This window comes from Xyrauchen texanus, chromosome 3 (genome assembly GCF_025860055.1).
Source record: "Xyrauchen texanus isolate HMW12.3.18 chromosome 3, RBS_HiC_50CHRs, whole genome shotgun sequence".
Lineage (NCBI taxonomy): Eukaryota > Metazoa > Chordata > Actinopteri > Cypriniformes > Catostomidae > Xyrauchen > Xyrauchen texanus.
The window spans coordinates 56,191,840-56,206,960 of record NC_068278.1 but is presented as its reverse complement, the minus strand read 5'-3'; the positions used below and the strand labels follow the sequence as shown (position 1 = coordinate 56,206,960).

General features: G+C 37.4%; 1 protein-coding gene across 4 annotated transcripts in view; it reads right to left on the bottom strand.

The window, feature by feature from the left end:
• Positions 1–1,490: 1,490 nt before the first annotated feature.
• LOC127622155 (PDZ and LIM domain protein 5-like) overlaps positions 1,491–15,121 on the bottom strand; it is an 81,568-nt gene continuing 67,937 nt past the window's right edge. For 2 of the 4 annotated variants that reach the window (XM_052096126.1, XM_052096143.1), the window contains 6 exons: positions 11,014–11,108; positions 10,340–10,514; positions 4,627–4,807; positions 4,329–4,449; positions 1,948–2,063; positions 1,492–1,860 (listed from right to left, as the gene is read on the bottom strand). In XM_052096126.1, the coding sequence (XP_051952086.1) occupies positions 1,771–1,860; positions 1,948–2,063; positions 4,329–4,449; positions 4,627–4,807; positions 10,340–10,514; positions 11,014–11,108 (778 nt within the window). In that variant the 3' untranslated portion in view covers positions 1,492–1,770. Of the gene's footprint in view, positions 1,861–1,947; positions 2,064–4,328; positions 4,450–4,626; positions 4,808–10,339; positions 10,515–11,013; positions 11,109–15,121 lie in introns of all 4 variants that reach the window. The other 2 variants (XM_052096135.1, XM_052096151.1) reach the window with 2 other exon arrangements.

Sequence of the window (15,121 nt, the reverse complement as noted above, 5' to 3'; positions counted from 1 at the left end):
TCTATCTATCTATGTATCTATCTGTCTATTTATATATCCATCTAGGTGTCTGTCTATCTGTCTGTCCATCTGTCTGTCTACCTATCTAACTGTCTGTCTGACAGTCTGTCTGTCTATCTATCTGTCTGTTTATGTATATATTTAACTGTCTGTCTGTCTCTATCTACCTATCTATCTATCTATCTTTTAAGTATATAATTAACTGTCTATCTATCTATCTATCTATCTATCTATCTATCTATCTATCTATCTATCTGTCTGTCTTTCTGTATATTTATATATCTAACCGTCTATCTGTCTGGCTGTCTATCTAACAGTCTGTCTGTCTGTCTATCTATATATTTGTCTGTCTGTCTGTCTCATCTATCTGTCTGTCTCATCTATCTGTCTGTCTATCCATCTGTCTGTCTATCTGTATATTTATATATCTAACCGTCTGTCTGTCTCTGTCTGTCTATATGTCTAATTGTCTGTCTATCTAACTGTCTGTCTATGTATCTATCTATGTATATATCTGTCTATTTATATATCCATCTAGCTGTCTGTCTGTCTGCTATCTGTCTTTCTGTCTGTCTGTCTGTCTATCTATCTACAGTGTTTTAGTACATTTTTGCCTGGGAATGGATTAAATAATTTTGATCAATTTAGTTTCATTTTATAAAAAATATAAATAAATATATATATATATATTTGTGAAAGTAATGTTTTTGTTGTTCACTAAAATTAATTAATTAATTAACCATCAAATCTTACAATTACAATATTACAAGTTGACATTCACATTTCTGCGTAATAATCTCACTTATCACAAGTGTTAGTTTGTTTTTATCATAATCCCCCTCTGTTGAAATAAAAACATTAAATGTAAAAGACACATCTTCAGATGAATTCAACAACCCCTACCAGACCAGTGTAAAGAAAAAGACGGAAGAGTTGAGAGAAATGGGGGAAGAGAAGGTGTTCTTTGTGGTCAGAGTGAAAGTCTTATTCAGGTGTGTAGTAGAGGTCACGACCCCCTGTACTCATGCACTGGTGTGAATTACGGCCATTACAGCCAAAACTACTCACCTGAGAGAAAAATAAAGATAAAAACGTTATTCTTTAATACTAGATTTTTACATGTTCATGTTTAAACGTCTGGTCACATGTCAAAATAATAGCACACCTCTCCTCAACAAGCCACATCATTTGAGATATTATTCATGAGTTACAGTATGTATGTACAGTAGAGATGAGTTACAGTATGAGCCTAAGTTTAATTTTAAGTGTTAGAGGTTTGTTCAAAACTATAATCCTAATCATGCGCAATAGTAATAATGATGCTTGCCTTAGAAAACACCACTAATAAAAATGTATAATATTATGGCAATTTTTAAATATAGTGATGAGCATTTCTCATGATATTTTCACTCCAATGGTTTTGGTCCTCATTTAATAAAAAATGGTATTGCTTTCAGTGAAAGATAGAAAGATAGATAAAAAAAACAGACAAGAACAGATGAGGGCAAAAATGCAAGAACTTTTTATGATATTTCTTTGATTTAATAAAATAATGTTTCAAAAGTGCTGTTAGCTCTTTTTCAGCCACAATAAAACATGAACCGCTTTACATCATCCTTCACTTTAAACCATCAAAAATAATCTCAGAGCAGCAATCATCTGCTTTGCCTTGCCAATATTATTTTGATAGTTTGTGATGCTTCTACTGTCTGTATGCACATATGCATTATTTTATATATGCAATTTTATACTTCAAAATGAAACATTTGTTTATATTTTTAAACTGTGAGCATGTTTCTTGCAAAGTGGTTTGTCTTTTTTGGAGAAGAAAGTTTGTCCCTCCAGACTGACGCTGCACACCTGAAGAGAACACAACACACATTCATCACACAATACTACATAAATACACAAACACTCACTCATATATCTGAACACACATATACTTACTGAGCACACAAAGCAGGTGTCATGCCAGGTGAAGCCGAGGGCCTCTAAGAACTTGTCTCCTGCTTCTACTGGGAAATCACATCCATGGCAATCAGTCCCAAACAAACCATAATAGTCTAAACAAACAAAAACAATTAAAGAACAATGTATCTGAGGAATATAACTGTTAAGAATACAGAAGAATAAAACCATAAAGAATAAAATTATACAGAAAACAATAGAACATAACCATACAGAATGAACAGAACTGTAAAGAATACAATAGAACATAGAGAATAGAACTGTATAGAAAAGAAAAGAACATAAACATCCATAACAGAACATATATGTAAAAAATACAACAGAACAAAATATAGAATAGAACAGAAAATAATAAAATAGAATAGAACAGACCTGTACAGAAAATAACCATACAGTATAGAAAAGAATAGATCATAACACAGAGAATAGAAAAATAGAATAGAATAGAACAGAGCCTCACAGAACAGATTCGTACAGATAGAATAAAACTGTATAAAATAGAATATGTTAGAATAGTCAGAATAGAGTTGAGTAGAACAGAACTGTATTGAAAAGAATAGAACATGACTATATATAATAATAGAATCGTAAAGAATACAACAGAGCAGAAACAAATACAGTGGAATAGAATAGAACAGAATAGAACTGAAAAGAATAGAATAGAAAAGGATAAAGTACCACAGAACAGTGTAGAACTGAAAAGAAAAGATTCATACAGTATGGAAAATAAAAGATCATACCCGAATACTAATAAAGAAAAGAATAGAAGCTTACAGAACAGAATCATACAAATAGAATAGAAATGTATAAAACAGAATAGTCAGAATAGTATAGAGTACAAAAGAACTGTATAGAAAATAATAAAACATGACTATATATATATAACATAACATTAGAGCAGTAAAGAATACAACAGACCAGAACCAAAATAGAATAGAAAAAAATCAAGTACAATAGAACAGAACAGATCTGTATAGAATATAACCATACAGTATGGAAAAGAATGGATCATAACCATATGTGGCAGGGTGGAGGGTGGGGCCGGGTCGTGATCATACACACCCGGTCCCTTATCAGGCAAATTAAGCCTCCGAGAGGGATAAAGGCTGAAGGTGGATGGTAGTGCGAGGAGGAATACTTTACACTGGTGCCGAAGCCCAGAAAGGAGGAGGGATGCCCGTCGCAGAGTGCTTGACACTGCCGTCCACCCAGGGGAGCGCCGCTGCCATCCACCGGGGGAGGGAGTAGACCGACTGCCCGGACACAGTGAACGGCTGTCGTCCGTGAGGCGAGTGGGGACTGGACTCCCCGACCACCTGGAGCGATGTAGCTGCTGCCAGGGGCGGAGGAGAGCCCTGCCATCCCCCAGAAACGCGTGGAGCGGTAGGGCCGCTGTCAGGGGCGGAGGAGTGTCCCCGCGAGTCGTCGAGAGCGCAGAGGGGGTCGTGAGTCTGACTCCGGTCCGCCCGGGGAGAAGCGGGGTTGTCCGCCTGAGAGTGTGGAGGAGTGCTCGAGGACCATGCGAAGGTGTATCGGAGAACCAGCGAGTAGGTTTTTTTTTCATCTCTCTCTCACTGCCGCTCTGCGTTGGCCTTTTCCCTCTCGTTTAAATTTTTGTGTTTTTTGGGGGGTACTACACTGTTGCAGGAAGTACCCCCATTTGAACTATTTATGTTTCCCTTCCCTTGTCCCCTCCCTCGTCCAGGTAGATGGGGATGACCTGCCGGCAGACTAGGCTTAAAGCACGCCCTTCCCCAGGGAAGGGGGGTGTACGTCAGGCCGGGGGCTCCCCAGCCTGAGAGAACAAGGGAGGAATGTGGCAGGGTGGAGGGCGGGGCCGGGTTGTGATCATACACACCCCGTCCCTTATCAGGCAAATTAAGCCTCCGAGAGGGATCAAGGCCGATGACAGACGGTGGTGCGAGGAGAGAGAGATAGTTTACGGACATGTCCGTCATGTGTGTGTTTGTCTTTTGTTTAAGTTTTATATTAAACCATTATTTATATTGAAAAGCCAGTTCTCGCCTCCTCCTTTCCATTGAATACTTTACACCATATAAAACGGAAAAATAGAATATAATAGAACCTTATAGAACAGAAACGTACAGGTAGAATAGAACTGAATAAAACGGAATAGGTTAGAATAATCAGAATAAAATAGAATAGAGTAGAAAAGAACTGCATAGAACAGAATAGAACAGAACTATATTGTATACAACAATAGAACTGTAAAGAATACAACAGAACAGAAGCATAATAGAATAGAATTGAAAAGAATCAAGTATAATAGAACAGAACTGTATAGAAAAGTATAGAACATGGCTGTGTTTGTGTGTGTGTGTGCGTGTGTGTGCGCACACCTCTCTCGCAATAGGGCTCTCCGTCCTCTAGGTGAAATGTATTGTTTCTTATTGGTTGCTGGCAGGATGCACACAGGAAGCAATACACATGCCAAGTCTGCTTCAGTGCATTAATCACTTCCTGTTAAGCATGACACATGATCATCTTAACACTTTCACACACAAAACAAGAATGTTCTGAGAAGGACATAATAATGGGTTTCATGTGTGTGAGTGTATTTGTAAAAGTGAGCCAAACATTTGACAGGTAGTTAGATAATAAATGTAAATAATGTTTATGAAGCACACACTCACTGACCCCCAGGATTTTGTATTGGCAGCGTGCACAGGTAGGAGCAAAGAACTCTTCATAGCAGTGCTGGCAGTACACAGAGCCTTGTTCCTCTACAAAACCCAATTCACTCAGAGAAACACTGCAGTGTGCACATGTGAACTCGTCAGGGTGCCACGATTTTCCCATTGCCATCAGGAACGGACCCCTAAACGACACAAAAACACATGTATATCAAATATAATACTCATATGTCATGTAAAACCACATCAATGAAGGTCAGTGGCACTGTACTTGTGTTATATGTCTATAGTTAATTTTGTGTATCCAGAATTTTGAGCATAAAGTCTGGTGCATTTTTCAGCAGACATGAAGTACCTGGCTGACCGACAAGTAAAGCGACCAGCCAAAGTTCATTTTGTTCACTTAACCTTTAAGGATGGGTAAATGTGATGACACTACAATAATAAATCGGCGTGAAATAAAGAGGCACCGCATTTAAATAAGCAGACTCCGCAAAAGGTTGTACAGACAATTACACAAGAATTTGTGAAGACTTTGTGGATTGTTTAGGATGTCCCATGGACCTTAGTCAGGGTACAATCTGTTCAATAAGCTGTATTGTCATATATCTAAAAAAAATATACAACAAATATACACTCACCGAGCACTTTATTATGAACACTATGGTCCTAATAAAGTGCCCGACAATGTGTTGTGCATTCTGAGATGCTATTCTGCTCACTACAATTGTACAGAGTGGTTATCGCAGTTACCGCAGACTTTCTGTCAGCTCGAACCAGTCTGGCATTCTCTGTTGACCTCTGTCATTAACAAGGCGTTTCCATCCACAGAACTGCCGCTCACTGGATGTTTTTTGTTTCTGGAAGCATTCGGAGTAAATTCTAGAGACTGTTGTGTGTGAAAATCCCAGGAGATCAGCAGTTACAGAAATACTCAAACCAGCCAGTCTGGCACCAACAATCATGCCACCGTCCAAATCACTGAGAATCACATTAACTGAAGCTCCTAACCCGTATCTGGATGATTTTATGCATTGCACTGCTGCCACACAATTTGATAAGTAGGTGTGCAGGTCTTCCTAATAAAGTGCTCAGTAAGTGTAGCTGAAAATATGCCTTTCCGAAAAATTTCCAGTGGACAATAAAAACTTTGGAAAGGTGGATTCTTCAAGATATTACAACCTATTGACCGAACTGTATTTGTATCCCTCACATGCTTATTTAATTTACATCAAATTAAATATAAATGTTTTACTTTTTTGTTTTGCTTATTAAATGTAAGCGCAGCGTAGTTCTAGCGGGAAGACTAGCAGCTGTACATCATCGCACCTTTAGCTAGGTCATTCCCAGCCAATCACATGTAAGCCATTGCTTTATAAGTCTGCTCACAATCTATCACATTGCTGTTTCAGTGTGCTAACGCGGCAACCTCCACCACCCCACCACCACCAGTTGAGTCCCGTCCTGCACGGGGGTTGGCTCCTTGCCCCTGCCTCCTATCTCCGGCAGGATATGACGGTTCTGAGTACTACAACTTTGGGCCACCAGATGGGGCCTACGCCAAAGAGAGACATAATTTTTCTGTTTTATATTCATCAAATAATTGTCATCTTCAATGTCACTCAAGTCTGCGAGTCTTCCTGATAGAAATAGTAATACTGTACTTTCATTAACATTCAAGGTTTTCAAACTGGGAGGCGTGCATCCCCAGGGGGTCGCTAGAGCATGTAAGGGGAGGCACGGAGAATGATGACAAATTCATCAAGTATGTTATAATAGGCCTACTGTTTAATGTCGAGAGTTCATCCATATGCCTTTGCACGAGCATGAATCTCTCTGCTCGCGCATGGATTTCCTTCGCTTTTGCACAAACTGGACATGCGCGCTCAAATATACGCAGCTCTATTAAATCCAAGTAGGTATAGCTGCAGGCCAGAGACCTCCAAATGGGTGTGGAATCTCCAAAAGAGGGCGGTGTGGTTACCTCAGAAGGGGGTGTGGTTACCTCAACAGGAGGTTACACCATATCCAAAAGGGGGCGTCACTTCCAATCACGGTTAAGGGTTAGGTAAGGAGCTCCCTATATATTTAATGGCTCCCGACCCTTTTTGGAGCACTGCTTGTATGCTCAAAATGCACAAAACCAAAAAATTGGTGGGGTTTGACTTAAGAGGGCAGACTTATACATTTTGTCGGGGGGCTTACGATTTAAGAATTTGAAAACCGCTGATTTACATGCTACTACAATAAGTGCCACAATCAAAAACTCTTTTTAAAGACTTGATGAAATGAAATGCTTAAAGGGATAGTTCACCCAAAAAAATTACATTCTCTCATCATTTACTCACTTTCATGCCATCCCAGATATGTATGAATGTCTTTCTCCTGCTGAACACAAACAAAGATTTTTAGAAGTATATCTCAGCCCTGTAGGTCCATACAATGCAAGTGAATGGTGATCAGGCATTTGAAGCTCCAGAAAGGAAATAAAGTCAGGGTTAAAGTAATCCATACGACTCCAGTGGTTTAATCATTGTCTTCAGAAGTGATCCAGTTGGTTTTGGGTGAGAACAGACCAAAATGTAACTCCTTTCTTACTGTTCATCTTGGCATTGCAGTCTCTCGGCACAATCATGATTTCAAGCTCGATTACACTTCGTAGCGCTTGAAGCATTCGCAGAATGCTAGATGGCGCTATGGTAAGTGTAATCTAGCTAGAAATCATGATCACCAAGGAGACGGCTGTCAAAATGTACAGTCAAATCAGAGTTACATTTTGGTCTGTTTTCATCCAAAACCAACTGGATCACTTCTGAAGACAATGATTACACCAATGGAGTCTGACTTTTATCTCCTTTTAGTTTTGGTCACCATTCACTTGTATTGTATGCACCTACAGAGCTGAGAAATTCTTCTAAAATATTTATTTGTGTTCATAAAAAAAACACTGTAGATGTAAAAAAAATTAAAATGAATACACATCTGGGATGCCTTGTGGGGGAATAAACAGTGAGAGAATTAAAACTTTTGGGTGAACTAACCCAAGTTGATTAATTCTTCCTCATAAGCGCTCGTTGTAGCCTTATAAAAGAGACTTATAAAAGTTCTGTGCATAGCAGGCCAATCAGCTTTTGTATGCTTGCCATTTTGAGAAAGCTCTTGTAATATTTGTGTGAAATATATATCAGATTGTCAGTGAACAGTATTGGCGTTTAAGAAACCAAAGAGCTTAGTGACAAAAAGTCACACGTTTTGACATAACCAACTTCCTTTAGAGTTTTAATTCGTTAATGCATTGATGATCACTTATAGCTTCAGCAAAGATCCGGCTCTCAGAAACGTTCTTTAGTGTGGATGTGAAACAGAAAACAGTGTGATAGTCTGGTGTAATGTTTACTCTCATTTGGAATACATTTTCAGGGGTTTAATTTGTTAAATTAATGCTAATGAATTTAACATTAGTCTCTGTGAGAAGCTGAATGGAATTACTGTTGTCTTACAAACACACACACACACACACACACACACACACACACACACACACACACACACACACAAGAGTAGTAGAGCGCTAACTAAGTCTGTGCCATTTAATCACTATTGCCGCCGCGAGCGTGTTATATTCGATCTGTAATGTGTGGTGTGTGTTACACTGGTGTGTGTTTCTCGCTGGATAATGTGGCCGCCGCTCACTCTGTGAAAGTAAGAGGCAAGTTTAGAATGACTTTTGTTATTACATATCAGCTGTTGTTCCACTCTTAAGCTAATCATCTCATTTTCAGAATGAAAGAGTTCTGTGGGCGAAAGAGGAAAAGAAATAGGAGAGAGATGGTGGGAGAGAGGTAGAGGAAGTGAATCTAGAAAAACAGAGTGAAAGGGTAAAAGAAAGGTCATATGGGGGCATGACAGAGAAAATAAACGTTGTCAGGAACAATTATCCATATGAACATGTGATCTGTGGCATTTCAGAGGTAAAACTCTATTAACGACATGTAATTCTATGAATATTACTTTGTGTAATACTTTGCTAGAGGGGCAAAGAAAATGACTCCACTTAATGTCAATGTCGGGTGTCAGTGTACATAAAATGTCAAAAATCGTATATCTAACTCAGTAGATGCAGGTTTCCTGTGGAATAAAATATACTTTTTAACTGCCATGTCCTTCAATAACAGCCTCTTTGTGAAGTATGTATTACACTGTGATATTTAGATTTAATTAAATAATTTATGCCGAAATGTGGTGTGTAAATGATTAAAAACAAAGAAAAAACAAGATATTATTATTCCTTAAAACCTCATTTAAATTTCTTTAAGGAATAATAATATATTTCTGGCTTTTAAGTGCCATTTATTTTCAATAAATATATGACTGGCAGACAAAAGTTTGGAATAATGTAGATTTTGCTGTTTCGGAAGGAAATTGGTACTTTAATTCACCAAAGTGGTATCAACTGATCACAAAGTATAGTCAGGACATTACTGATGTAAAAAAACAGCACCATCACTATTTGAAAAAAGTCATTTTTTATCAAATCTAGACAGCAGCATCACTCCAACACATTATCCTTGAGTAATCATGCTAAATTGATCATTAGGTATTAAAAAAATCACTTGCCATTATATCAAACACAGTTGGGAGCTATTTGGTTTGTTAAATGAAGCTTAACATTGTCTTTGTGTTTGTTTTTGAGTTACCACACTATGCAATAGACTGGCATGTCTTAAGGTCAATATTAGGTCAAAATGGCAAAAAAAAAAAAAAAAAGAAACCGCTATCTCTAGAAACACATCAGTCAATCATTGTTTTGAGGAATGAAGGCTATACAATGCTTGAAATTGACAAAAAACTGAAGATTTCATACAAAGGTGTACACTAAAGTCTTCAAAGATAAAGGACAACTGTCTCTAACAAGCACAGAAAGAGATGTGGAAGACCAGATGTACAACTAAACAAGAGGATAAGTACATCAGAGTCTCTAGTTTGAGAAATAGACGCCTCACATGTCCTCCGCTGACGGCTTCATTGAATTCTACCCGCTAAACACCAGTTTCATGTACAACAGTAAAGAGAAGACTCAGGAGGCCTTATGGGAAGAAATGCAAAGAAAAAGCCACTTTTGAAACAGAAAAACAAAAGTAAAAGTTTGGAGTGGGCAAAGAAACACAGACATTGGACAACAGATGATTGGAAAAGAGTGTTATGGATCTAAACCCCACTGAGCTTTTGTGGGATCAGTTAGACTGTAAGGTGTGTGAGAAGTGTCCGACAAGACAGTCGCATCTATGGCAAGTGCTACAGGAAGTGTGGGGTGAAATGTCACCTGAGTATCTGGACAAACTAAATAACAAGGATCTGCAAAGCTGTCATTGCTGCATGTGGAGGATTTTTTTGATGAGAACTCTTTGAAGTAGTTTAAGAAGTTCTGAATACTTATTTTAATAGTAATTTTTCAAATTATTAATGTCCTGACATTGTGATCAGTTGAATGCCACTTTATTTATTAAATTACTAATTTATCTCCATAAGAGCAAAATCTGTACATTATTCTAAACGTTTGGCCACCAGTGTACAATGTGGACTCAAAAGGTCATTGAAATTTAGATTTTTCATGATATCATCCTTTTAAATTAGACCAGTGTAAAAATGTCTAGATGTGAAGCATCAACTCGAACTGTTTTGGAAGAGATTTATGTGTATACATTGTGTGTGTCTACCTAATAACCATATTGCAGTGAGCACACATAGGAGTGCGTTTTCCAGCAGGGATGTGTTCTGCCATCTGGACCAATGAGGCTTCGTCTTTGGGGTGTGGCCGGGGCATGGGGCGGTCCAAGGCGGGGCCCATAGATGTGCTGTTGCTCACAACACCAAAAGTGGGAGTAATGAGACCTGCAAAAAGATGCACACACACACACACACATAGAAACTCTCACTAGACAGCCTATTTCATGCTATATGATGAGTACAGTCTGCTGTCCACGGTGCCTAACAATGCCAATAATCTGTGACTATACTCTCAATATATCGCACTTTCAATTACGTCATTGTACATTATAAATATCAGAGATGCAATGATGTATCGGTAGCAGATATTTGAAGACCAATTATTGACCCAATTAAAACCATTGAATTTTTTGCTTTGGTTATAAGCAAAACCTATGGTTTATTTATACTTCATTTATAAAACACTTTGTAAAAACTCAAATGCACAATCGAGTTCGCATTAACGTTCTCATGTTAATGCGGAAAAAACGCCATAAACGGATTTAGACTTATCAGAATGATATTGTTGTCACTGTCTGGACAGGTAAAAGTCCACAGCTTCAGTCGTGACGTGGGTGTAAAATTCAACAGAGCTGCTGTCACTTCCTGCAGGCGTGTGTCTCACCTGCTGTGTTTTTGACAGGTGTTCCTGGGGCTTTGATCATGGTCTTTACGGGACACGTGACATGAGCACTGGGCTGGGAATCATCAAGGTCTTTGCTGAGGGAGAGCGCACACACACACAGACACACACACACACACACACACACACACACACACACACACACACACACACACACACACACACACACACACACACACACAGAGACACAGACACAGACACACACACGCAATGATAATCATGAAAGCATGACAAGATGAGTGCTAGAGAAAGTAAAAGAGAATGTTCAGAATGATATACTGCACACTCTTTTCCTTTAAACAATTGAACAACGTACAACAAGATGTGCAACCTTGCATACTATTGTTTAGCATTGAAACATCTATAACTGAGCATGTTTACATGCACCCCAATATGCTTATAATCTGCTTATTCAATAAATCTGATAATGGAAGAAAACCGTGTTTACATGTGGATTGAAATCATCGGATTTATCTCTACTTTTGACGTCAAATCGTAAACTGCTAACTACGCAACACTTGCGTACATTAAATAAGCTGGTAAAAACACATGTAAAGGTGTTTACATGCAACGCAAAATCGGGGTTATGCACAAAAATGTACCCGTGTCGACTGGTTCATTCTTAAAGCTGAAGTATGTCATTTCTGCAACACTAGCGTCACCGAACGGAATTGCAAAAATAAACAATGTTTTTAAAACAGCTTTCCGTCTGATGTTGTTCAAACCATCAGATAGTTCTGCCCCCAACTCACGTCATTGGTTGGGTAATGTTGTTGGGATGGGTCAAAGTGGGTCGCTCAAAGCAAACACAGGAATTTATAGTGGCACAGAGACACAGTGATTATAATTTTTGAGAAAATTAACCTACAAATGGCTTACTTATAGTTGCCTACATATTAAGCTGGGATAGAAGAATGTATTTTAACACTGATAAAAATTACATACTTCAGCTTTAAATTAGGGCTGTCGATTTAACATGATTAATTTTATAAAAAATAACGCGTTAAAACAGTTCACGCAAATAATCGCAATGCTCCCGGACCGTAATAAGGAAGATTCCTGAGAAATGTAAGCTTGTGGTACCACCTGTTTACTCCAGAGGGCAGTAAGTGAAACTTCAGCTGTATGAGCAACGCACAGTTTATTCAAGAACTGTGAAGAAAACAACCAGCCACAACACAGACATGCGTTACACGTTCTTGCATTCAAAACACTTGATGGAGCGCAAATTCGAACTAAGGGATCTCAAGATGTGTTCTAAGTATTAAATATATTTAACTTGACACAGTGACCTAAAAAATTATGTTTATGACGCAACGCACCCGAGACGCTACACAAGTATGTCTGATTCAGATGTACATTGACGGGTCCTTAAACAAGCCCTCATAATATATCTCCAACTGTATGCCAATGATCGGCTTATGTTCAATAATATGGTAGTAAACAGTACATTGTATTCTAAAGCCACTTTTTGTATTGTCTTATTAATGATGAACTCTTCTGCTATAAGAATGTAATGCATTTTAATTATCTGATTATTTTGTATTTTATATATATGTATATATATATATTATTTATTTATATATATTTAAAGATAACTATGTATAATTATTTAATCATTATGTATTGAATTATTGTTATATGAGGGGCTTTCTCAGCAAATATTTGTATATGCGATTAATTGCGATTAATTAAACGGGACACCATGTAATTTGATTATAATTTGAAATCGATTGACAGCCCTACTTTAAATAATTTAAAACCTTACAGCGATAACATCAATCTGATAAGTGCATTTACATGACCACACACACATGTTGGCTTATTAACCCTTTAAGCTCTGAGGATGTTTTTAAATTTAAAATAAATTCCTGTTTCAGCGGCATTCCCAAAGTTAAAAGTCAAGTGTTTGGTATCATGTAAAAAACATTTTTCAAATTTTGTAATGATGTAGATAATGATACATCTTGAGACTCTCGTCTTCCAAAAGTTTACCTTTTTTCTGATTTGAAATTATATATCCCTGGGGGTAAATAAGGTGGCTCCGAAAATGTTTTTGTGTTGATATGACAAAGCAATCAAAAGTAATTTGCATTACAAATTAATTATCATAGTGTCCAAAAACATCTCCCAAGAGTCCAAAAGCCTCTTCAAACAAATAAAACATAAAAACTGTACATAAGAACTTATGCACATGCAAACACAACAATGACAATAGGTTTGCATAGCATGATGACGTGATTTTAGTAATGAGATTTCACAGAATGAGTTTCATTCTGTGCCATTTGAGTCATTATTGAGTTTGTCATTTACTTGGCGCCATCTCCTGGTGGCCGTATGTAACATTGTGCTTCATGTGGATTATCTAATGATCTTTGCATCCGATTACCTTGTATGTGGGCACTTTTGTCAAGTTATAAGCAAAAAAACGTGGCATATAAGCAACACCTGTTCACATGAAACGTAAATGTCAAAGACATATACTTAGCTATTACTTGATATATTTTTGTCTTTGAGTAAAACAAATAGGCTGGTTGTATTCTACTTTTTGAGAGATTTCCAACGACATATGACTCATGGCTATTTGATAAGTTTTATGATTTTATTGATTACAATAATATTTACAGTGCAACTTTTTTAACAGTAAATTATCAAAACGGAAAACTTCTGATTTGCCTGCAAATTTCAAAGCACTTGTTCAGTTTTGGTCATAATGCCCGCATGCATTGGAAGGTAGAGCTTCTAAGCTTAAAAATTAAACATATTTTGTGTTGGTGAAGACTTTCGTTCTTAATATTTTTACAATCATTTTTTTTGTATGAAAAATACATTATATAGAGCGCAGTGTACAGCACCACGTATGAAGCAGTATGCTAGTATTCCATTAGGAACACCAAAAGACATCCACAGCTCAAACCCATGCCAAATATAGCACATTTCCAACTGTACCTACAGTATAATGAGACATTCCATCATAACGCTCATTAAATACTCAGCAGGGCTGTCTGCGATGTCCAACAGCTTAAATTAAGGCAGACAGGAAGTGAATATTGATGGACAGGGAGACAGAAATCTTGGGTGGCCAACACATATGCACACACTCATTTATACCCACACAAAGCACCTCAACTCTCATTATACCAACTGCGCTCTGTCAATCTCTCCTGCCTAATTACAAGTCCCCGGAGACAGAATGTTATGGGAACAGCAGCCATAGCAACCAAAAGAGCTGCCATTCATTAAGGGATCTGGACTCTGACGAGCTATTCCGAACTAAAACACTGACACAGTTACACAGAAACACATACACAGACTTCAAAAATGACTTGGAGACTAAGACTACTTTACACTTAGATAACCAGTTAGGTTTTGGGTTCGGTTTGAAATGATAATGCAATATGTATCATGTTAAAAATGAAGCCAAAAAGTATATGGACACTTTCTGGTTGTCAAATGTTAGTGGCACATGTCCATAGTTAATGTGGTGAACTTCACCTGTGGTTACTCTGCTAGGACACCTGCATGAACGTGAGAGGAAGGGACTTCATACATCCACTAACAATCATCTTGTGACACCAGTTGGATCAAGCCATTGTAAAAATGTGTCAGAAAAGTGAAGTTAGTATTGAGAAATGTTTAAGCATCATTTGATTGCAGATGCCACTTGGTTTGGAATTTGGTCATCCCGTACAATGACATTCTTTCAATTCTGTGTGGCTTGAGTGTCAAAATATATTTTGGGCACATTACCTTAAAAGGAAGAGACCATTTGCAGGTATGGAGGTCAAATATATCAACATAACAAGATTTTAAACTGAATTGAAAAATATAAAGAAAAGCATTTGGCAAGTTATTCTTTTTTTTGTTTATTTATAAAATATTATATATATTATGTTTGCTAATTATCATTTTAAATGTGTTTTAGTTTATATATAATCTATATAAATATAACATTTTACTTAATTATTTATTTACTATTTTTATAATATATATATATATATATATATATATATATATATGTGTGTGTGTGTGTGTGTGTGTGTGTGTGTGTGTGTGTGTGTGTGTGTGTGTGTGTGTGTGTGTGTGTGTG